The sequence below is a fragment of the Hypanus sabinus genome, chromosome 3 (assembly GCF_030144855.1).
Source record: "Hypanus sabinus isolate sHypSab1 chromosome 3, sHypSab1.hap1, whole genome shotgun sequence".
Classification (NCBI taxonomy): Eukaryota; Metazoa; Chordata; class Chondrichthyes; order Myliobatiformes; family Dasyatidae; genus Hypanus; species Hypanus sabinus.
The window spans coordinates 117,244,962-117,269,565 of NC_082708.1; the positions used below are offsets into that span (position 1 = coordinate 117,244,962).

The 24,604-nt window shown below is 39.0% G+C and overlaps 1 protein-coding gene across 5 annotated transcripts in view; it reads right to left on the bottom strand.

Annotated features, from left to right (window-relative positions):
* slc10a7 (solute carrier family 10 member 7) overlaps positions 1 to 24,604 on the bottom strand; it is a 221,658-nt gene that overhangs the window by 36,574 nt on the left and 160,480 nt on the right. Inside the window, exons 7-8 of one of the 5 annotated variants that reach the window (XR_009511279.1) lie at positions 17,306 to 17,389; positions 8,439 to 8,555 (exon numbers count right to left, since the gene is read on the bottom strand). The exons of 1 other annotated variant lie outside the window; for it this stretch is intronic. Coding sequence is in view for 2 of the 4 variants with exons in the window: in XM_059965005.1 (XP_059820988.1) it covers positions 11,983 to 12,006; positions 17,306 to 17,389 (108 nt within the window). In the remaining 2 variants the exon portion in view is untranslated. Of the gene's footprint in view, positions 1 to 8,438; positions 8,556 to 11,411; positions 12,007 to 17,305; positions 17,390 to 24,604 lie in introns of those variants that run through there. 3 more of the 5 variants (XM_059965005.1, XM_059965003.1, XR_009511280.1) reach the window with 3 other exon arrangements.

Here is a 24,604-nt window from a genome sequence, read left to right on the forward strand (position 1 = left end):
CTTGGGCTACTTAGCTTATGGAGAAAAAGGTCATAGCCATTCTCAGCTTCCTAGTTTGCAGACTACTCCAGATTGCTCTTGTGATGTCACACCTCACAAATTTTTCAGACTATATACTCAGGAAGGGAATACTTAATGTACTTTTTTCAATAGCCCATGTGAGCAGACAGAGTGGGAATGAGGATTTGCCAGCATTGTAACCTCCCTGAAAGGACAATCATACACCACATTCATGTGGTATTGCTCCTTGGATCAAGTCAAGCAAGGCTGGTTGCATAGACTTGGATGGTCTTTATGAATCCCCTACCCACGAAGATGTCTCTAGTGTTTATTGTTTTCCAGCACCCTCTCTCCCTTCTCTTATATTTACAACATTCATTCTAAAGCTAGTAGGAATTGCTAGAAGAAAATTATATTCTAACTGTATCTCTTTAAAGTCCACATCCCATGGTCACAAATGTAAAGAGCTTGTAATAACATCAATAACACATGATGAAGCTGACAGAGCATAGAGTTACTAAGCTCATGGATTTGAGCTTTGTCATTAGAAACGAGAATGGTGCCGGAGGATTGGTGTATTGCTCATGTTGTTCCATTGTTTAAAAAGGATCCTAAGAGTAAACCTCGCAATTATAGGCCTGTAAGTTTGACGTCAGTGGTGGGTAACTTAATGGGAAGTATTCTTAGAGATGGTATATATAATTATCTGGATAGACAGGGTCTGATTAGGAACAGTCAACATGGATCTGTGTGTGGAAGGTCGTTTGACAAATCTTGATGAAATTTTTTTAAGAGGTTACTAGGAAAGTTGATTAGGGTAAAGCAGTGGATGTTGTCTATATGGACTTCAGTAAGGCCTTTGACAAGGTTCTGCACGGAAGGTTATTTAGGAAGGTTCAATCTTTAGGTGTTAATATTGAAGTAGTAAAATGAATTCAACAGTGACTGGATGGGAGATGCCAGAGAGTAGTGGTGGATAACTGTTTGTCAGGTTGGAGGTCGGTGACTAGTGGTGTGCCTCAGGGATCTGTACTGGGTCCAATGTTGTTTGTCATATACATTAATGATCTGGATGATGGGGTGGTAAATTGGATTAGTAAATTTGCAGATGATACTAAGATAGGTGGCGTTGTGGATAATGAAGTAGATTTTCAAAGCTTGCAGAGAGATTTAGGCCAGTTAGAAGAGTGGGCTGAAAGATGGCTGATGGAGTTTAATGCTGATAAGTGTGAGGTGTTACATTTTGGTAGGAATAATCAAAATAGGACATACATGGTAAATGGTAGGGCATTGAAGAATGCAGTAGAACAGAGTGATCTAGGAATAATGGTGCATAGTTCCCTGAAGGTGGAATCTCATGTGGATAGGGTGGTGAAGAAAGCTTTTGGTATGTTGGCCTTTCTAAATCAGAGCATTGAGTATAGGAGTTGGGATGTAATGTTAAAATTGTATGAGGCATTGGTAAGGCCAAATTTGGAGTATTGTGTACAGTTCTGGTCACCAAATTATAGGAAGGATGTCAACAAAATAGAGAGAGTACAGAGGAGATTTACTAGAATGTTACATGGGTTTCAGCACCTAAGTTACAGAGAAAGGTTGAACAAGTTAGGTCTTTATTCTTTGGAGCGCAGAAGTTTGAGGGGGGGACTTGGTAGAGGTATTTAAAATTATGAAGGGGATAGACAGAGTTGACATTGATAGGCTTTTTCCATCCAGAGTAGGGGAGATTCAAACAAGAGCATGAGTTGAGAGTTAGGAGGCAAAAGTTTAGGGGTAACATGAGGGGGAATTTCTTTACTCAAACAGTGGTAGCTGTGTGGAATGAGCTTCCAGTAGAAGTGGTAGCGGCAGGTTCGATATTGTCATTTAAAGTAAAATTGGATAGGTATATGGACAGGAAAGGAATGGAGGGTTATGGGCTGAGTGCAAGTCGGTGGGACTAGGTGAGAGTAAGTGTTCAGCAGGGACTAGAAGGGCCGAGATGACCTGTTTCCATGCTGTAATTGTTATATGGTTATATGGATTTGATCATCATAATATTCAACCAAAAACAAAGCTAAGTTTTACCCTGAATTGAAAATGGGGGGGAGGGAGGAGGAAGAGATAGAGGTAAATGATATTGTAAAGGGTCAGAATATAGATGACAAAGCAGCTAGTGAGTGGATCCTATGAAGAAGGACTTGCTCAAATAAATATATGACCTAGCAGCAAAAAATTACGAAATACAAGGTACAATTGATTTTACACATTAAATTTACAAGTTACTACTGTGGGATGGTTTAAAAGTTTGTGATTGAGTCATTTGGTGTATCCATTTCAAAAAGATCTGGGCATATATAAGATGTTTGGAAAATTGAATTAAACATTTAAAAAATGTATTATTGCATTGTAGAATTATCAATTAAAATGGATATTGATGGAAGTTACAGGAACACATTGAGATTTCAAAATTTAATTCCAATAGATCTCCGGTAAAGTGGCTTTACAGGGAATAGTTAATGTGGCACAATAGGCCGACTGGATCCATGCTGGCTCCAGCAGAACAATCCCATCATTCTCCTTTTCTTTTTTTCTGTGTTGCCCACTACCTATTGCATCCCACATAGCCAGATACTGTGATTCTTTTGCCACTCATTGTCTCTAAGGAATACTTTATAATAGTCAATTAAAGGACAACTTATGGCAGCTAATTAAACTACTGGCATATCTGTGGGATGTGGAATGAAGATAGAACACAAGACGAAAATTCAGTCATGCAAGGAGACATGCTGACTCCACACAGACACCACCCAAGTTCAGGATCAAACATCGGTCCCTGGAACTTTGAGGCAGCTGTATTAATTGCTGTACTATTGTGCCATGCAGTTGAATCTCTGGTATTGCCCTCTGCAATATCCTCAACCTAAGATGGCGAGAAATAAGCAAAAAAGGCAATCCAGAACTGTTTGACTCACTGCAGTTTCAAACATTCAGGCTTAAAGATGCCAGAAATGGCCAGGAGTGAACATGAATCGATTTCACTATTTCAGCAAATAGTAAAATTTGAAGGTACTGGCAATCATCTTGAATGTTACAATGAAAATGAAGTTTTGGAGAATGCAATCATCAACAGCATTGTATGAAGATAGTCCATTATCTACACTATATGTCTGCACTGATTTTGTTCATTTACAGTTGATCAAAAGAACACGGCAGCGTACAGGTGTACTGGATAAATTCTTTTGTCGATAACAGTTAGGAACTAATACGCAGTTTTAAAGTTTAGTAGTAGTATTGATAACATTCTAATTTGTTTTGTATTTCCACTGAATAGATTATTTGTTACTCAGTTGAATGGTAGCTTGTCTTTTTTATACCTTTTTAACTGTTTTCATGAAACTCTGGCTAATTGGGGCAGCCACTTAATTGGATCAAAATGTACTGGTCCCAATGTGTCCCAATTAACTAGAATCTACTGTATTAGGGAAGATGTTAATTGATTACATTTGTAAAGGAATTAAAAGACTACTTGACAGGTGATCCTCTGCAAGAGAGTTTCCTTTGACAGTGTACCAAACATTGATTAGTTGGTATACTTTCCTGTAAAAATTTTATACTAACACCATCTGGTGTGCAATCACATAATCTTATACTATCAGAATTTGCTCCAGTCATGCTACTCTGAAATCTGGATCCACCAATGTTATGCAATGGCACATGATTATCAGTTCAAAAATTGCAATGTAATTGAAGCTACAATAATGACTGGCGATATTGTCGGGGAAAACGTCTTCACCTTTCAAATACCAATTACTGCACTTAATTTACCTTTTCAGTTTAGGTGACTTCAGTTCCCTGTTCAACATAGTTTTGATATGAGCTTAAGAACAATCAACCTTAATCACAAAACTCAGCACTTTTCCCATGCAAGCCAGACAAAACACTTGAGAAAGTCAGCAGGTGAGGCAGCGTTTAGGGACGCGAATAAACAGTCGACGTTTCGGGCCAAACTGCTTCAGCAGGACAGATGAAAAGCTCGATGAAGGTCCTGTTGAAGGGTCTCAGCCTGAAATGTCAACTGTTTATTCATTTCCATAGATGCTGCCTGACCTGCTGAATGCCTCCATTATTTTGTGCGTGTTGCTTTGGATTTCCAGCATCTACAGAATCTCTTGCACTTTTCTCATGTCAGCTATATATTGGTTGCTTCAGATTTAGAAATATAAATAATCAATACGTTTTCATGTTTAATCAAAAGCAAGAAATATAGTGCATTATGAAGCACTTCAACATTGAACATCCTGGTTCAGAGAACCGTTGTCTAACTTCTATATACATTCAACGGTCAAATATATTATTGTTAAACAACAATAAACTTGACTTGATATCAAGTAAATACAAACACTGTGCATAGGTGGACACTTACTTAAAAAGAGTCAAATTAAAATATTTTTATATACATTTTTATGTACAATATGTTTTTTATTTGTAATTTAAGAACAAACAACATAATTTAACCCACCAATCAGATTACCCACAGACTCACTATCTATTTATTTTAGGTTTTATTTCATTTACAGGAAATATTACAAAATCCAACTGCATGAAAATAAATGCTAATATCAAGATTGCCAGTACAATAACTTGAAAGCTCATATTCCCTAAATGAGACTCAGTCAAATTTGAAATTTGTGGAACTAAAGGCAAATTATGACTGGCTTAGGAAAATGGCTATGACAAAAACAGGAAGTAGTGGTACTCAAATTGGCAAGATGTGATTTAAGTGTCCAACAAAAAATCGATAATGAAGCATAACTGTTTACCATATTTATTAGTAACCAGTAATGAACAGAAAGATTCAAGATTGTTTAATGTCATTTCCTGTACAAAAATGTAAAAGACAAAAAAATTGTTACTCCAGAGCTGTAGCAGCACAATAAAAACATAAAAGATAAAAATTGCAATAATTAAAAAATATGTATATAAATACATGACAGTTTATATAAATAGATAAATTGTACATCCATAAATTGACATGAGGCTCTATATAAGGTGATTGTCTGGAAATAATAAAGTAGTGGTGGGAGCTTGTGGGTAGATGTGTTCATCACTTTTACTGCTTGCAGAAAGTAACTGTTTCTGAGTCTGGTGGTTCTGGCTACGTAGCCTCCACCCTGATGGAAGGGAGACCAACTGTCCGTGAGCAGGGTGGGTTGGATCCCTCATGGTGTTGCTGGCCTTTTTCCAGTATCTTTCTGCATAAATGTCCTTGATGGTAGGTAGGCTGGTACCAGTGATGGTTTGGGAAGTTTTGACTACCCGTTGCAGAGCCTTCCTGTCTGTCACTGTGCAGTTCCCAGACCACGCATGATGTAGCTTGTCAGGATGCTCTCTACTGCACATCTACTGTGAACATGGATGAACAAAGTCCCGCTTTCTTCAGCCTCCACAAAAAGTAGAGGTGTTGATGAGTTTTCTTGATGGTGTAGATGTGTTCTGGGACCATAAGAGGTTGTGTGTCATGTACACACCCAGGAGTATGGAACTGCTTGCAATTTTCACTGTTGTACAGCTGATGAAAAGGGGAAGGGGTGGGTTGAGTGCTGCGAGTTCTCCTAAAAATCATCTGCTTTGTCTTGTTTAAGTTAAAGAAGAGGTTATTTGCCAGGTACCAGGTCTCAAGCTCTTCCACCTCTTCTCTGTAGGCCATCTCATTGTTGTTGGAGATGAGCCCTACCACTGTCATGTCACTGGCGAACTTGACAATGTAACTGCTCCAGTGTTGAGCCATGCAGTCACATGTGTGCAGAGTGTACAGTAATAGGCTCACCACACAGTCCTAGGGTCACCCATGTTAAGGATAATGGGTAACGAAGCACAGATGTACATCCTGATTATCTGAGGTCTGTTGGTTAGGAAGTCTAATACACTGTTGCACAGTGGTGTATTTAGACTATGGAGCAGCAGTTGTTCACTAAGGTCTACGGGACAATAGTGTTGAATGCCAAACTGAAATCCAGAAACAGCAATCTAACATTAGTGTCCTTGTTTTCTAGGTGAGTCAGGGCCAAATGCATGACAGATCTTATGTCATCTGTCGTAGAGTGGTTCTGTCAGTAAGCATACTATATTAGTCCAAAATGGCATGAATAGAGTTTTTGATATGTGCCATTTTCAGCTGTTCGCATGTGTCACTTCAGGTTGACTGGCGTCAGTGCCACTGGGCGGTAGTAATTCAGTTCTGAAGGAATTGTGTTCTTTGATACAGGAAGGATGGGTGGTTGATTTGAAGCATGTGGGGACAGTAACCTGGCCAAGTAATGTGTTGAAGATGTTCATGAAGACGTCAGTGAGTTGGTGTGACCACTCCCTGAGAACTCAGTCTGAGATGTTGTCTGGCCCGGCTGCCATACAGGAGCTGACTCTCTGCAGGGTCCTTTTTACATATGCTGCTCTTATAAGAGGGCAAAAAAAATTCCCCAACACATACCTAATAATGATCCCTCTTGATGCTTAAGTTGAGGTTTCTCCTGGCTGCTCTGTGAGTTATTTTGTTATTGGATTTGAAGGCAGCATCCTGGGCTTTTAGTAGGAGAGCACCTCTGCATTCAGGCAAGGGCTCTGGTTGGACCGAGATGACCACCCTTGAGGTACCAATGGCATCTCCACACTTACTGATATAGTTGATGACATACTCCTGATCTCCTACATATGACAGCAGGTGCATATCACTCCACTATGGCATTACTACCTGTCCAATAAACAAATGCAGTGGACCACAGAAAGTGTGCAGAGGAGATTTGCAAGGATGTTGCCTGGATTGGGGAGCATGAAGAGTAAGTTGAGTAAACTTAGGCTTTTCTCTTTGGAGCAACAGAGGATGAGAGGTGACCTGGAGGCATTGATCATGTGGATCGGCAGAAGCTTTTCTCCAGGACTGAAATGGCTCATATTCCTTGAGGTCTTTGTCTTTGTTTGTGGCAGCCTCCTTGAACATCTGCCAATTCGTCCATTCTAAACAGTCCTGGAGCATAGAGATTGCCTCATTAGGCAATACAGCGATGGTCCTCTTAGCTGGTTTCACCATTTTCAGCAGCGGTTGATATGCTAGGATTAAGATAATGAAGGATAATGAAGATGTAGCCAGAGAGGCCAAGATGAGGGTGTGAGATGGCTTTTTAAGTTCTGCGTCTGTTTGTATTCACGTGGCCCAGCCTGTTTGTTCTCCTAGTGGTCATGGTGATGCGTTGGTGGAATTGGGGTAAAATGTCCTGCAGGTTAACATGACCGAAGTCTCCTGAAATTATGAAGTAACCATCTGGATGCTTGTTTGGTGGAGAGCTGATGATACTGTGAAGCTCTCCCAGTGTGACCTTGGCATTCACTATCAGGTGATGTAGACAGCAGTAAACTCCCAGTGCAGGTAATATAACCAGCATTTAATTGCAAGTAGCTCAATTTCCTCAGAACAGCGACTGGTACTAGACACAAGTTTGTGAATCAACCTTTGTTAATGTGTAAACATTTATTTACAAATGGATATAAATCCATACACCTCAGCATGCCTGTGATATAAGGATTGACTCCATTGTAAGCAGTGTTGATAAAAGACTAAATAATAGAAGAGGTAGGAAGAGATTAAGTGAATGGAGTTTAATATGGGCAACTGCAAGGACATCTGCTTTGGAATGAGAGTGGATAAAACAGACAACAGACATGCCAATGTCTGTGTCTGCAAGAATTGGGAAAGAACTGCCTGGCTTAATCCATCTTCTACATCTGTAGCCTTACTGACCTTAAATTTTCAAATCTGCTTCTTAGTAATATAACTCCACCAAGCACAGCCCAAAGCCTGGCTGTGAAATGAGAAGGGCTTGGCATGGGGCCAGCAACCCCATCCAAAAACAACCCAGAGCTACAGAAACAGCAACAGGAGCTCCAAAGACCTCATCCCTGGGACAGGAAGGATCCTTGAAAATCAGTTACACCTGGGGAGAACTTGAAAGAATGATCCAAGACAGAAGACTCTGGTGAGGTGTTGTCAGCAGCTTATGCCCCATTAGAGGTGATGGGCTTAACAACAACCATTGAAGTAATATATAAATGTGATAATGATGTCAGCCTCCACCTCCTTTTCAGGCAGCTGTTCCAAGACCCTCACCTAACTTAATCTACCTCAGGTAAGTTCCTCAATTCACAAGAAAAACAAGCCGTACATTCAATCTTTATCAGAGGTGTAATTTTCCAGTGCTCACATTTCTTCATTGCACCCCCTCCACTATAATCACATCTTTCCTATCACGTGGTGACCGGCAATGTATGTAAAATTTAAGCTGTTGTCAAACTTTTGTTGTATGTATTTATGGTGCAACATCCTTACACTTGTATTATGTGGCTCAGCTAATGCAAGTAGGCAAATAGCATGCCTAATTAACTATTTTATTGACATGATCTGCTACCTTCAAAGACCTGTGGGTATATACTCCCTTTCTTCCTCTGCACCAGTCAATATCGTCCTGGTTATTGTGGGTTTCTTGTCCTGTTGCAGCTCCTCAAATGCATTACCTCACATGGATCTAGATTAAAGGAAAAAAATGCAGATGCTGGGAATCTAAAATAAAAACAGAAAAAGCTGGAAATAATCAGCAGGTTAGGCAGCATCTGTGGGAAGAGAAACAGACCTTGTGTTTAAGGTCAAAGACTCTTCATCAGAATTGGTTTAAAATATGATTTTGCCATTTTTCTACCCAAATGACCAGAAATATATATGCTCCTGCAATGCAAAGCATTTTTCCTCATTGTTAGCCACATGGGCAATTCCAAACAACAAAAACAAAGAGCTGATTATTGACTACAAGAGGAAGAAACTGGGGGGCCCATGAGCCAGTGTTGACTAGGGGATTTGAGGTGCAGAAGGTCAATAACTTTAAATTCCTCTACGTTATCGTATAAGAGGATCTATCCTGGGACCAGCATACAAGTGCCATAACAAAGAAGACATGGCAGTGCTTCTACTTTCATAGAAATTTGCGCAGGTTCAGCATGTTATCTAAAATTTTGAGAAACTTCTACAGATGCACAGTGGAGAGTATCCTATCTGATGTTAGAGCATATTCTGGACTTAGGGTATGTAGCAAAGTATTAACTCCAGCAACTAACTTCAGCCACCAATCTTCAGACCTCAACATGGAATAAATATTAAACTTAAAATGCAGCTATGGACAATAGGTTCCTAGAACCATTAATTGAAAAATCAGACAATGTGGATTAATATTTATTTTGGTTGTTTGGAGTGTGGATGCGGAGGAGATATGGAAGTTATGCGCAATTCAAAGGAAGCATTGTAGATACAGAATTGTCCATTGATCTTTAGCATATAAAATGTCATGTAATGTTGGGTCAAATGGGTCTATTTCTCTGAAAGGGTTTCAAGATGATGCCTGCTGTTACTCCTTTTGTTGAATAAAAGACTACTTCCTATCTATAGCTGTGTCTCTCTGGTCACTTTGTTCACATTACAACAACTGGTTACATCATGGCCTGTATGTAAACACGAATGCCCAAGAACAGAAAAGCCTACAAAAAGTGGTGGATACAACAGAGTGCATCACAGGCAAATCCCTCCCTACAATTCAACACATCTACAAGGAGCACTGCCACAAAAAAAGCAGCATCCATCGTCAAGGACCCCCACCATCCAGGCCAGGCTCTCTTATTTCTGCTGCCATTAGGAAGGAGGTACAAGAGCTTTAGGTCTCACACCACCAAGTTAGAAACAGTTATTATCTTTCAACCATTAGGCTCCTGAACCAGTGTACATAACTTCACTCACCTCAACACTAAATAGATTGCACAACCTATGGACACACTTTCAGGGACTCTACAACTCATGTTCTCAGTATTACTTACTTATTTGTTATTATTATTATTTTTGTATTTGCACTGTTCATCTTCTTTTACTCATTGGTTGGTTGTGCACCTTTGTTTACGTAGTTTTTCAATGATCTATTGTTTTTCTGTGTTCTGCTGTGAATGCCCACAAGAAAATGAATCTCAGGACAGTATATGATGACATTATGTACTTTAATAATAAATTTACTTTAAACTTTTGAATACAAGGATAAAGGGAAATGACATAGAAGAAGAGATGATGCCAGCATAGATCAGCCATGATCACTGGCATATGTCATGAAATTTGTTGTAGATTGCATTACATAATAATAAAAACTATAAATTACAGTAAGTACTGCATATGTAAAAAAGAAAATCTGTTCCTGAAATATGGCTGGAAGAGATGCAAGATGATGGCTTAACTTTCCTAGTTACAGGATTTTCAGATGAAGTAGGTTGGGCTGAAAATGAGGGAGCTGGGGGCAATACTAAAATAAAAACTTAGCTGTGAGAAAGGAATAATCCACAGATCCTCAAATGACACTTTGTGGATTGAGGAAAGCAACAATAAAGGGCAGCCACAATGTTAGGACAGTCTGAGCTAGGTGGAAGAGTAAATTCCAGAAAATTTCTGAAAATTTAAAAAGAGGGCAGAATCAATGAGGAATTTAATTTATGCTATTATAACTGGATGCAGTTGGTGTATTGTACATGAAGAGCACAACATTTCAAACTTGCATTCAGGAGAACTTTTTCAGTCAGGCCCAATAAGAGCAACTGCTGGACGAGGTCTTGGTTATGAGGCCTTCAATGTTCTCCTCCCATATGACACAAGCAGCTGCCTGCTTGCCTCTAATACCTATGTTTCCTTTCACTGTTGTCCTGCAAAACTCAGACCCACTGGTATCAAGTTTCCAGTGCAGAAATATAGATGTGTGACTAGTCTGTACAATAAGCAAAGGGGCTACAGATGCTGTGCAGCATTATGTTAAATAATGTGCTTGATTATGCAAACAGTATTTAAATTAAAATTCCATTCATCTTACTCCACTTCTGCAATATTTTGCTCTTAATTAAGATTTAATATAATGTTGTGGCACTTTACAAATGCATGAATGGTAATGCACCAAAAATGATTATTAATACATGGAAAGAGCAGATTTAATTTAAGCTCATGAGATGTCTAAAATGTCTCCAAGTATGGTTTTACATGGCATATAAATATTTTACTTTAATTATTATAAATTCTCAAGAACATGCAACAGAGAAAGACTAGTTCCATATAGACTTAATGGGTCAGAACTTATTCATTTGTAAGGGATTCCTTAAATGACAGGAATTGTCAGTAATGATAAGTGCAATTGCTGATAGTTCCTTCAAAAATCCCACCAATATTTTATTACGGGCTAATATATATCTTAATTTTGCATGAGCCATTATTGAAGAAAATTTGATACTGACAATAAAATGGAACTATTAGCATAACAATGCATAGTCAGTAGCAGATTTTAAGAGAATTTCAAAGGAAGCAAAATTCATTTAAAGAGAGATTCAGAAAAGGAATTCTGGAGTCATACTCCTTTCCCTTATTCATTCATAATATAAAAACAAATCTAGAAAAGGTAACATTTATTGCTCTTTAGGAAATGGAATTAACTGACCATTTTTGCAAACGTTTCACTGAAATTACTGCCAGTGCGTTAAAGAGAAAGCTCTCGGATTCTGACCCAGCAATAATAGAAGGTGGCATATAACTTGGCAGTGATAGTATTTTCATGCACCTGCTACTTTGACCCTTCAAGGAAGTACAGGTCAACTAGTTGATCTGATTCAAGTGCTATTTCCTGAGATAAATTGAGCAGCAGTACTCCTTTATTTTTGGCTAGACCAGTGTAGGTGATGAAGAGGTGTCTAAGGTCTGCTGCTCAAGGCACCTACAACTTTTCATATGAGATTCGTTCATATTTTGACTTTTGCTCTGATATTCCAAGGAGTCCTTGGTAAGAGAGTATATAGTCTAGCATAACAATGTCTTGGTGTTGGATCATAAATGAGTGCCTGACACAAAACTGAAGATTAGTCAGTGGGGTTCCAGGATTGGTGACAGGACTTCTACTTGTGATACGTGTTGATGACCTGGATGAAAATACAGATGGATGGATTAATGGTTAGATGCACAAGATCCTGCTGCCTTGCAGGGTTCATCATTTTAAATTCAGATTTATCACTCCACAAGTTCAGATAATCAGATAAAGTGCACAACAATAGCGAGGGCACTAGGCATTTCTGGCTGAAAATTTCTTTGAGTGATATTACTTAAATTGAACAAAGTCATGTGTTTCAGTCTACAAATGCATCTTATGGTCCTTAATGAAGCTTATGCCTGCAATTGTTTGAATTTTCATTTTGTTTTTTTAAAGAATCAAGATAAGAATTTTCTCAGTGCAATAGGAAATGGTGAAACACTGCTTTGAGTACTACTCCACTTGTTTTTGAGATTTGGATCCCCGTAGATAAATCTCTTCTTGTTATGTCATGATCTCATTTGAAAAATAAATTAGAAACAAGTTGTCACACAAACCAAAGGAAGTGAAGAATAAATAATACAGTGCCTTGAAAAAGAATTCAGCCCCTGCAACTATTTCACATTTTATTGTCTCATTTTCTAAATTAAAATAATCTGAAGTAAGATTTTGAGCTAATCTACAAAACATTGTGCATCATGTCTAATCAAAAGAAAAATACCAAAACTTGTCAACAATTTACTAAAAACTAACACCAAAATTGTGAGGCCGATAAAAGTATTCAGCCCCTTTGTAATTACTACGCTAACTTTCCTCAGGTGCAATATTACCTTACCAGTTCACCCAATTTGTTGATGTAAAAACTTGGAGGATCACCTGTTTCTAATGAATTCATAAGAATAAACACCCCCTCTCTCTGTAAGGTCCAACAGCATGGTAGATTTTCAACATACCAAACCAAAATGAAACGAAAGAGCATTCAAGGTAAGTCGGGGAAATGATAAATCAAATCTTGGGAAGGGCACAAGACCATCTCAACGGCACTGAACATACTTTGGAGCTCAGTGCAGTCCATCATGAAAAATTGGAAAAAAATATGAAACCATAGCCACACTACCTAGGTCAGCACCCCCCCCCCCCCCCAAACTTAATCACCGGAGAAGAATGGCACTTGTAGGAGAGGCTTCTGTGACGCCAACAGTCACTCTGAGTAAGCTGCAGAAATCAGTTCATGGCTCCACAATCCCTAAGGCCTTGCACAAAAAGGGGATTATTGGAAGAGTGGCAAGGAAGAAGATCTCAAAGATTGAATTTAATGTCAGAGAAATGTATAAATATACATCCTGAAATGCTTTTTCTTCACAAACATTCATGAAAACAGAGAAGTGCCCAAAGAATAAATGACAGTTAAACATGGGAACCCCAAATTCCACCCCCCCCCCCCGCCCAAGTTCACCCCTCCCGCACGTAAGCAGCAGCAAGCAACCTGGTTAAAAAAAAACATAACCGTGCCCAAAAAGCATTAACAAAGTGTCACTCAGAGTATACTGTAAAGATGTGGAAGGTGGTCTTGTGGTTGGATGAGATTAAAGTGGAATTTTTGGGCCTTAACACTAAGGAGGTACATGTGGCATAAATCTAATACTGAGCATTAGCCAGGTAGCAACATCCCTATGGGGATGCTTTTCAGCAGCACGGACTGGAAGTCTGGTCAGGGTTGATGGGAAGTTGAATGCTGCTAAATACAGCGAGATCCTGCATTTAAAACCAGTTAGCCTCTGCCAGAAAGCTTAAACTGGGAAAGACTGTTGTTCATCTTTCAGCAAGACAATAATCCAAAGCATACTGCCAGAGCAACCATGGAGTGGTTTCAAATGAAAAAATTAATGTCCTTGAGTGGCCCAGTCAGAGCCTTAACCTTAACCTTAAACTAATTGACCACCTCTGGCAAGACCTCAAAATTGGTGTCCATCACTGCTTCTCAACTAACCTGGCACAGTTTGAGCAAGTTTGCAAGGAGGAATGGGTAAATCTTGCTCCATCACATTGTGCAAAGCTAAAACATACCTGGCTGTATTAGCTGCAAGAAGTGGTTCAACTAAGTACAGAGCAAAGGGGGATGAATACTGATGACAATTTCAAGTTTTGAATTGTTAGCTTTTCATGCTTTACAAATTTCACTTTTTTTTTCTCACTCTACTGTGAGATAAAATGAGCTTGTGATTCACAAATAATAATTCTCAGTTAAATTGAGCCAAATTCCTGGTCATAATGTTTATTTGTGTGAATAAAGTGTCTGGGTCTGAATACTTCATCAGGGCACTGTAAATGACAATAATGTCAACGTGAAAGTGATTGCCTACCACCAGTTTTGTTAACTAATGTATGAGCTGTATTAAGATACTAAATGTGTACATTTATCTATAAAAAGATAACAAAATATATTTCTTACACTATTTTGATACTAATGGAAAAACTCTTGATTCACACTCACATCCTCATTCAACATTCTCCACATATGCCAATTACACCCTTCTAGGAAACTGCCCAGTAAAGCGGCAACATATCAGTGTTCACAGAAATCTTTTAAAAGCATAGAATGATATCACTTGATGATGTTCAGGCTGGCCAAAAACATTTATTTGGGTTAAACCCAGCTCTTGGGGACTGGGGACCATAATTGTTCAAGAATGCATCCGGGTCTTTGATATGATGAACATTTCTAGCTCCACACATTTTTTTGGTGAATATATTTCTAATCCTTGCAATAAATTCCACTCTTCCAAGGGAAAAAGATTATTCTTGTTCATCCTGTTTACTCCCGACTTCTCAATTTCTGACATCCCAATTAAACTTTATTTCCCCAACGTTCTTTTCTCTCATACTTCCAGCAACAGCTCTGCTCTGCACCCCACTGTTCCACCAACATTTATTTTTCAGCATGCCTCTCATTCATCTCTTTCTAGTTGCACTCCTCCAGTTAGATCAGCAATCATCAAGAGTCATTAAACACTTTGCTTTGATGGCATCAACAATATTTGTGCCTTTCAGTGAAGCTGCATTTCACATCTATTTACAATTTTGTGTAAGACATTGTTCATAATATGGTTACATCTCCTTTGGAGATGCCAAATGCAGATTGGACAACCACTTTGCTGGGCCATCCTCTTGTAACATTAACTTTGTTCTCCTGACAGATGCCACATGCCCTTTTGAGTATTTCTAGCTTTCTCTTCTATTTCACATTTCTGGCAAGAGCTGTGCTCTTTACCTCATGGTTATATTACTTGGACTAGTGGTCACCAACCTGTCGATCTTTGAGATTCTCCCAGTAGGTCCCGAAAAAAATGAAAAATAAATACACAAATACTGTTGTAATGTGAGCATTATAAAAATAAGTAATATAAATTAGGATAGTAATATAGCAATACTCCCACTACTGAAAACTGTTTCCGGGTTGTGGGGTTGTGGGGTTTTAGTTCCGTTCTTTCTGACCAGTGTGCATGTGTGTATAGCTCCCCTGTCATGCACTGCAGTAGAAAAGACTGGAAGTAAAACTCCACAACCCGGAAGCAACCTCTCTTTACAAACAGCTTTCCGTAGTGGGAGTATTGCTATATTACCATTATCTTAATTTGTATTACTTATTTTTATAATGCTCACATTACAACACTTCTCCCTCTTTAAATTCCAACATTCCCCAAATGTAAATAACTGAGAAACAAAAAACAGTGGTGTCATTATCTTGCATACCTCTGAAACTTATACTAGTGTCTCAGTAACAGTTTACCAATACAAAACACCTGAACAATGTGGCAGATTCAACATTCAGTCTAACAAAGGAAACTGTCCATTCAAATATTCAGTCTGTCAGGAGGTTTGCGAGGGTGCTGTGCTGCAACAGATGAAAATTATGAAATCTAAGTACAGGAGCTGTCTTACTGACAGACACCCCACAGTCTGTCTTAGACTGGCTGTCTGTAGTTATGAGCCAAATTTCAGGGAACTAGGAGAAAGTATTCGGCCCCAGACATCACACTGAGTGCAACAGTCAATTTTTATTCATTTATTTTTCATGTTGAACTAAAATTAAATAATGAAACATAGAATTAAACGTGTTGTAATGTGAACATTATAAAAATAAGTTAATTAAGATAATGGTAATATAGCAATACTCCCGCTACGGAAAGCTGTTTGTAAAGTGAGGTTGTTCCCCGGTTGTGGGGTTTTACTTCCAGTCTTTTCTGCCTGGTGCGCATGCATGTGACTAAATGATTTAGTAGGTCGATTTTGCCTTCCACCAAGGGTGAGGTAGGGGATCTTGGGCTTAAAAAGGTTGGCAACCACTAACTTGGACAATCTTAGTCACCACTCTCCCATTGACATTCCCTTTGTTTTCCCCCCTAACAATGTGCTACAGCACTGGTAAGCACAGCTCTGTCACCCTGCTATCACCATGACTTCCAATGGGCTACTGGCTAACAGTACAATCTGGTCTAATAGCACAGACTCTGGTGTCACAAGTCACTTTGCCGTTTATTGGTCTTCCAAGTACGTGATTACTTTAAAAATTTTTCATGAAGCAAGATGCCAGAAGCATCAGTAGACAACATCATAGTGAGGGAAATCTTGTATTTTATCTTAGCGAATAACACAACTAATCAGAAAGAAGAACTAAGAAATCGGAGCAGAAAGGGTAGAAGAACTAATGGGAAAATTCAATGCTAAATCAGGCAATGAAAGGAAAATTAATATTGAATTGCAAGTTACAAATGAGACAAAGGAAAAGTCAAAAAGAGCAATGTTTTAAGAAAACACACACAAAATGTTTTAAGATGTTTTCTAAAATTTCAAACAACCATTCAAGCAGAGGAATGAAATTCAAAACTTAAAATAATAAATTTTCATTGGTAGAGAGGATAATTCTTACATGTTAAGAAATACCAAGTCTTGGAACACACTGACAAGACACTCTGCAGCATGCAGGCATTTTCGATGGAACTGTCGGCTAGCTATCAGCGTAATCCAGTTTGTCATTATATAGCTCTCTGATGCTTTGGCAAAGCTTTTGTTATTTTATTTAGTTTTAAATTTAATATTTAGTTTTAAATGTTTAAAGATTTATATTATATTATATGCCAATTACTGTTACATTTATTGAAATAATACCATGACTTAAAACATTACTTGATGTTGCTAAATAGGATGTTGGATTTCTTTGATCTGAAACTGGTTTATGACATATTTAATATGCTCCAGACAAAAAAAATCATATATCCTTTTTATTAAATCTGTAGCTTAGTTTATGCACATTACTCCTGACCATTAATGCTTAAGATTTGTAGAAACAGTAGCATTACTACAGAAGCTATCAGACAGGGAAAAGATGAAATACTGGTAATTATGCTTACCTGCCCTATAATGAGAGGAACTACTACAGTCATGAACAACTGAGAGAAAATTGAAGTAAATGGCACTGTAGATGAAGATCCCAGCTGAAAAATGAAAAATTATAAAATAAATAAAACAAAACACAATACAACCAATCAAAACATACACCTACATGTACAATGATTACATAAAAAAGTCACTACCTTCTTCAGTAGAAGTTCTTTGAGAACCATTGCGCCATAATTACACAAACACACACACACACAACACATAGACTTGAGTATTTAATAAGGAGAGTTAATGCACTACCTTAAAAACTTCACTGCATCAACATCATTAATTTCCCACATGGCGCTATATTTACTCTTAGCTTCATCATACACTTAAGACAAATTTCAGAACAAAGAATTTTTCTCAGTCTGTATTTTGTTGAATTCACTACTAAATCTATAAACAAAAAAGGGAAATTTTGGGAGGCAACAATTTGAGATAATTTTTTCATCATGTATCATTTAATACAGCAGCAATGTATTTAGCATGTTTTTGCAGGGCACCTGCATTTTAGAATGGCACCCTCCATTTTCGATTTGGAACCTGTGTCAACCAGATAAGCAACTGCGTGCATCCTTCACCAATCAAACTGAAAAATCCTCAGACTCTGAACTAGGAAGTATATATTGGCATAGTTAATTCAAATCATACTAACAACTTGAATTAAGCAAAGAAAGAAAGATGACAGGTCAAGGAAAAAAAAATTGCTTTTTGAAAATAGCCTGAGGTAGCAACATTTTCAGTGCTGGCGAATTTGGTTAATAATAAGCAATCTGGAAAAAATCACTATCACTGGAATGAGCAAAAGTTACGTTCACTTTGTATGTGGTATTTAAGTTTGAGAACTTTGCATCATTCTGTAATATAAACACAAGAGAGTTTGCAAATGCTGGAAATCTTGAGCAAGACACACAAAATACCAGGATATTCAGCAAGTCCAGTAGAATCTATGGAGGTGAATAAGCAATTGATGCTTAGAGGCAACATCCTTCATCAAAACTGGAAAGGAAGCAGGAAGAAGCCAGAATAAGAATGTGGGTGAGGGGAAGGAGTACAAGTTTGTTTCTATGTTAGGAAAGACCAGGTGAAAGGGAAGGTGGGAGGTGGGGGAAGGGGATATGAAGTAAAAAGCTGGGAGGTGATATGTGGAAGAGGTAAAGGCACGAAGAAGAAGGAATCTAATAGGAGAGGACAGTGGACCATGCAAGAAAGGGAAGGAAGGAAGGGAACCAGGAGATGATTAACAGGTAAGGAGAAGACCTCAACTCCCAGAACCTCATCTCACATACTACAACTCTATGATCCTCAGAGCACTGATTATCAACTGCCACCATCCCAAACATCACTACAGGTCCTTTCATATCCTCCAACCTCAAACTTCTTAAATTGCTGAGTTTTCTCTAATATCTTCCCTGTACCCCACCATCCAGCATTGCCTGGCTCACCAAAATTACACCAGCAATATCCTACCACAATTACCAAGCATCTTCAGTTACAGGGTTATCATGATCCCATGTTGTTATAAAACTGTAATTGTCAGAAATTTGATCTGACATAGTCACAGAACACCACAGGATAGAAACAGGCCTTTCAGCCTATCCAGTCTGTGCTGATCTATTAATCTGTCTAGTCCCATCGATCTGCACCCAGACTGCAGCATTCTATATCCCTCCATCCATGTATCTATCCAAATTTCTCTAAAATGTTGAAATCAAACCCAAATCCACCACTTCTGCTGGCGATCATTCCACACTCTCATCTCCCTCTGAGTGAAGAAGTTCCCCCTCATGTTCCCCTTAAACATTTCACCTTTCATCATTAACAAGTGACCTCTTGTCTGAAGTTGTAGTCTCACTCAACCTCAGTGGAAAAATAGCCTGCTTGCATTTGTCCTATCTATACCCCTCATAATTTTGTATGCCTTTAACAAATCTCTCCTTGTTCTCCTATACACTAGGGAATAAAGACTTAATCTATTCAACCTCCCCTAAAACTCAGGTCTTCAAGTCCTGGGAACATTTTTGACAATTTTTTTTCTGCACTCTTTCAACCTTATTGTTATTTTTCCTGTAGGTAGGTGACCAGAATACTACAAATTAGGCCTCACCAACATCTTATACAATTTCAACATAACATCCTAACTCCTGTACTCAATACTTTGATTTATGAAGGCCCAAGTGTCAAAAGTCCTCTTTACAACCCTGCCTGCTTGCAACACCACAAATATGGATCAATATTCCTAGATCCCTCTGTTCCACCCATCTCCTCAGTGCCCTATTGCTCAGCGTACAAGTCCTACTGGTTTGTCCTCCCAAAGTGTAACTCCTCACTAACGTCTGCGTTAACTTACATTATTTTTCGGTCCATTTTTCAAAATGGTCCAGATTGCATACTGTAAGCTTTGATGGCCTTCTTTGCTGACCAATACGCCCCCAATCTTGGTGTCATTCACAAATCTGCTGATCCAGATTATTACATTAACATCCTGATTGTTAAAATAGATGACAAACGACAATGGACCAGGACCTATTCCTGTGGCACACCATTAGTCATGGGTTTCCAGTCGGAGAGGCAACCATCTACTACCACACTCTAGCTTCTCCAGCAAAGCCAAAGTCTAATCCAATTTACTACCTCATTGTAAATGCTCAGCGCCTAAGCCTTTCTGACCAATCTGCCTTGTGGGATTTTGCCAAAGGCCTTGCTAAAGTCCATTTAGACAACATCCTTTATGTTTTGCCTTCATCAACTTTCCTGCTAACTTCTTCAAAAAACTATAGGTTTGGTAATATTTTGAAACACTATAATGAATAAAGAAACGAGAAAGAGTTGGTTAACCAACTTAACCCAAGGAAGATTCTATTTAGAAATGTTATTGAATCAAGGTTACATGATTCCATTGTTACATTTGGTATATTATATATAGGTATACTGTTAAATTTACAAATTAAAAAATCATTAGTTTTTCAATAGAACAGGATTTAAACCCAAATGAACTACAAAAATGATGCAAAATATGCCAAAGTACATTGGATTCACCTGGGTATTAGTTTCAGATCACTGGTTCAATTTCAAAATTATAGTTACCAATATACATATTGCATAATTTAAGCACAATCTTAAACACAAGGGATCTAGTACAAATTTGCTCCTCCTAAAATTACGTAACACAAAAATATACAGTCAGCCCTCCTTATCTGCGGGGGATTGGTTCCGCGACCCACTTGGATGCCAAAAAATGCGAATACTCAAGTCAGTGGACTTTAGGACCCGGCAGAGCTTGGGACCCGCCGCCTGCAGCTTTTCTGTTCCGGAAAATGATCTCGATTGAAAAAATAGTGGAAATAATAAAGCAGTTGGAAAGAGACGAAACACCATTGGTCATTGGAAAAGTGTTAGGCTACAGTTGGTTAATGATCAGAACAATTTTAAAGGGTAAAGTGAGAATAATGGAGCATGTGAAGATCCTGCCCCTATGAAGGCTACAATTATTAATAAGCAACGCAGTGGTTTAATTATTGAAATAAATACGTTTCTTAAGTGTCTTATATGCATAGAAAGATAAAATATATACTATATACTAAGACAAACATTTGACTAACTGACATTAAATAATACTGGATGTACCTGTTCCGACTTAGAGAACTTCCATTTTTTTTTATTCCCAATCTGTGGTAACCCATGTACATCCTCCTGTATACTTTAAATCATCTCTAGATTACATATAATACCTAATACAATGTAAATGCTTTGTAAATAGTTGGTATACTGTACTGTTTAGGGAATAATGACAAGAAAAAAAAGTCTGTGCATGCCCAAACAACAAGGGCTGGAGAAAGAACTTCCCGGTTTTCCCGATCCGCAGTTGATTGAATCCGTGCATGCGGGACCTGCAGATAAGGAGGGCCAACTGTACACTATGTATTCCCTTATGATTTAGTAATGCAGTAAATGACAAAAGTTACAACTTGCTAGTGACTATGTCAATTTTCTTACAAGTGCAGTTTTGCAATCATTCCTCATCATTGTTAGTCCACATTCACCAATGACTCTGGTATACTTCAAAAGATCTATGAGCCACATCTGGCTGGGGGCTGGCCAATCAGACCTGCACTCGCTGTCATTTTTGATGTCAGCTGTTCTGGCTGTGGGTCCTCAACTCCTTAAAATTAGCAACTAATGATATTAATTGTTGAAATATATGGAAATCAGGAGGAATGCAGTCGAGGCTGCACTGAAGACTTGAGGTAGGACACCTCCCCACTGCTCACTAAGACTCTGGGACTAGAGATACAAATTAGCTAAGAACTCAAGGACCAGGAGAACTCCCCCCACCCCACAAAAACACAACAGCCTCATTAGCTCAGCCCAACCATACAGCTCTAGATATTGGCATAATTTTACATTTGGAATAGATTTTTCACAATAAAACAGTGGCAGTACTGGTAAGCACAGGTTTATTTTTGCATAACACAGGAACACTGTACTGGGTACTCAGGTCTGAAATGGTGCTAAACTGTAGGATTGTTGTCCAACAATCTTTCACTGTATAGCAATGAGGTGAAGTATTGGTCTGGAAGATGGGTAAGAGAACTGGAAATGTAGCACATGAACCAAAGTGAAGGCAGTAAGTGGAACAAAGAGAGGACAACTGAATAGTGAAGAGCCATCAAAGAGGTAGCAGCGCTGTAATGAGTACACCTGTCAGGAAATGGTGAGTTGGACAATGAATGGAGCAACGAGGAGTTATTGAGTGGAGCAGTGAAAGGGCTCTACGTGGAATGGCTAGGAGTAGTGAGAAGAATAGTGACATGTCAGTGAGTGGAGCAGTGTGGGAAAAGTGAGGCAGCAGGAAGTATTCTTTTGTACAAGAAGGAAAGAAACAAATCAGAATTTGGTGATACACAGTTAAGCCATATCTTGTGAATGTTCTAAGGGAGTGGTTTGGATTAGAAATTTGGACTCCTGTTGTGCCTCCTGCTTTTTTTCCACAAGAAAAAGAGCCGTACTTTCTCTGGCATGACAGTTCAGAGCAGAGTGTGCTTTGAGGATCTGGTGATATGCATGCAAACTTGGACGCCAATCAGGAACTGAACATCCAGTTGAATGCGTGCTCATATAGGTGGACAATTAAGATAAAGTGCAGGAAGAATGAACATCAATACTGTTTCAGTCAGTGGCAGGCCAGAAGTCAATTTTGAAAAAATTTGTTCTGCTTAACTGATTACTTGAAGAAGCGGATTGAATGACAGTTAGTTAAAGTGATAGAAAATAGAAATGTAATGTCTAAAGACGAATTGAATAAGATGGCCAGCAACCAAAAACACATACAATGACCTTTACAGTCCCAAAGGATCAAAAAAACTGGGGGAGATTGGTGGGTTGGAGGGAACACTATTATGGGTAGAGGGATGAAACAAACCATCACCCATGTGTAACTGAGCACAGTGTGGTTGAAGAATGTATATCACTCACCTAGCCATCTACCACCTGCAAACCATTAAGTAGGAAGAAGAAGAAGGAAGAGGAGGAGGAAGATAACAATATTACATTGTGCACAGCAGCTCCTGTTTTGCTTTGGTAAAACTAGAACTGACCTTCTTTGGTTTAGTTGTTCAGATTTTTGATAAATGATGTTGAAAAATATAACTTTTTTTACTATAAAACATTTGTTTTATCTCATTTTAAAGTGATTTGCAGCCTGTGAGGTGCTTTTAGAGTGCAATAATTGTTGTAATTCAAAATACTTTGGATAGATAACCAATTGCACTCAAAGCATATGGTTTCATTCAAAGTGGTTCCACAGCTCAATCTCCTGAATGACTGAAACACCCTGAATACCCTGGCTGGCTCTGCTGTTATATTATCAAAATTACTAACAGAATAAATAAATCCACATAATGCAATTCTTGTTAAGGAGGTATGAGGTAAAACAAGAATAGCAGAACTTCAAAAAGTTGGTCAAACATAAAATAAAGTAATGCACACAAAATGCTGGACAAACTCAGCAGGAAAGGCAGCATCTATGGAAAAAAGTATAGTCTTTTCTTCTCCAGTCCTGATGAAGGGTCTCAGCCTGAAATATCAACTATACTCTTTTCCATAGATGTTGCCTGGCCTGCTGAATTCTTCCAGCATTTTGTGTGTGTTGCTTGAATTTCCAGCAGCTGCAGATTTTCTCTTGTTTGTGAATAAAATAATTGACTAGGTTGGCACACTATTTTGTCTCTGGTCTCACCCAGGAGAGGAGGAGAGTACTAACTCCTCTTGAACCCATCAACAATTTTATCTGGAGACTTTGCATGATACCATGAAAGATGAACGGGTTGCTGACATTCTAATTTATAGCTTTCAAATGAGTTGAAAGTGGCAGAACTTCAATACCCAAAAATCTAAATGATTCCAAAAAGTCAGCGGCAAAATAAAAATGTGGTTTCTGTCATGCTTCATTTGGCATTGGAATTTTCTTTGCACACTTTCTACTAGCCGTGCTTCAGTAGACTACAATGGGCTTGCAATAACAGGCAGGTTAATGCCAAACATTATGATGAACTCAACATCACACTGCAGGTACTCCAACATTGGGATGTAGTGAATCGGGATTTGATGGTATCCCCGGACGAGGTCTACCTTGGAGAAGATCCGTGCGCTGTGCAGGTTTGCTGCAAAGTCCTGAATGTGCGGCACAGGGTAGCGGTCCGGTGTTGTAGTCTTGTTCAGCCTGCAGTAGTTGCCGCATTGTCTCCAGCCCCCTGTTGCTATGGGCACCATGTGCAGGGGGGAGGCCCATGGGCTGTTGGACCGCCATATGATCCCCAATTCCTCCATCCTCTTGAACTCCTCCTTTGCCAGCCAGAGCTTGTCCGGGGGAAGCCTTCAAGCACGGGCGTGGAGGGGTCCTTGCGTCGGGATGTGGTACTGTACTCCATGTCTGGGCATTGCTGCCGTGAACTGTGGTGCCATAACCAATGGGAAATCCGCCAGGACTCTGGTGAATTCATTGTCTGACAGCGTGATGGAGTCCAGATGTGAGGCTGGCAACTTGGCTTCACCCAGGGAGAACATTTGAAAAGTCTCGGCGTGGACCAGTCTCTTCCTGGGCAGGTCGACCAGTAGGCTGTGAGCTTGCAAAAAATCCGCTCCCAGGAGCGGTTGGGTTACAGTGGCCAGTGTGAAGTCCCACGTGAACCGGCTGGAGCTGAACTGTAGCCGCACTGTACGAGTGCTGTAGGTCCTTACTGTGCTGCCGTTCGCGGCCTTCAGGGTGG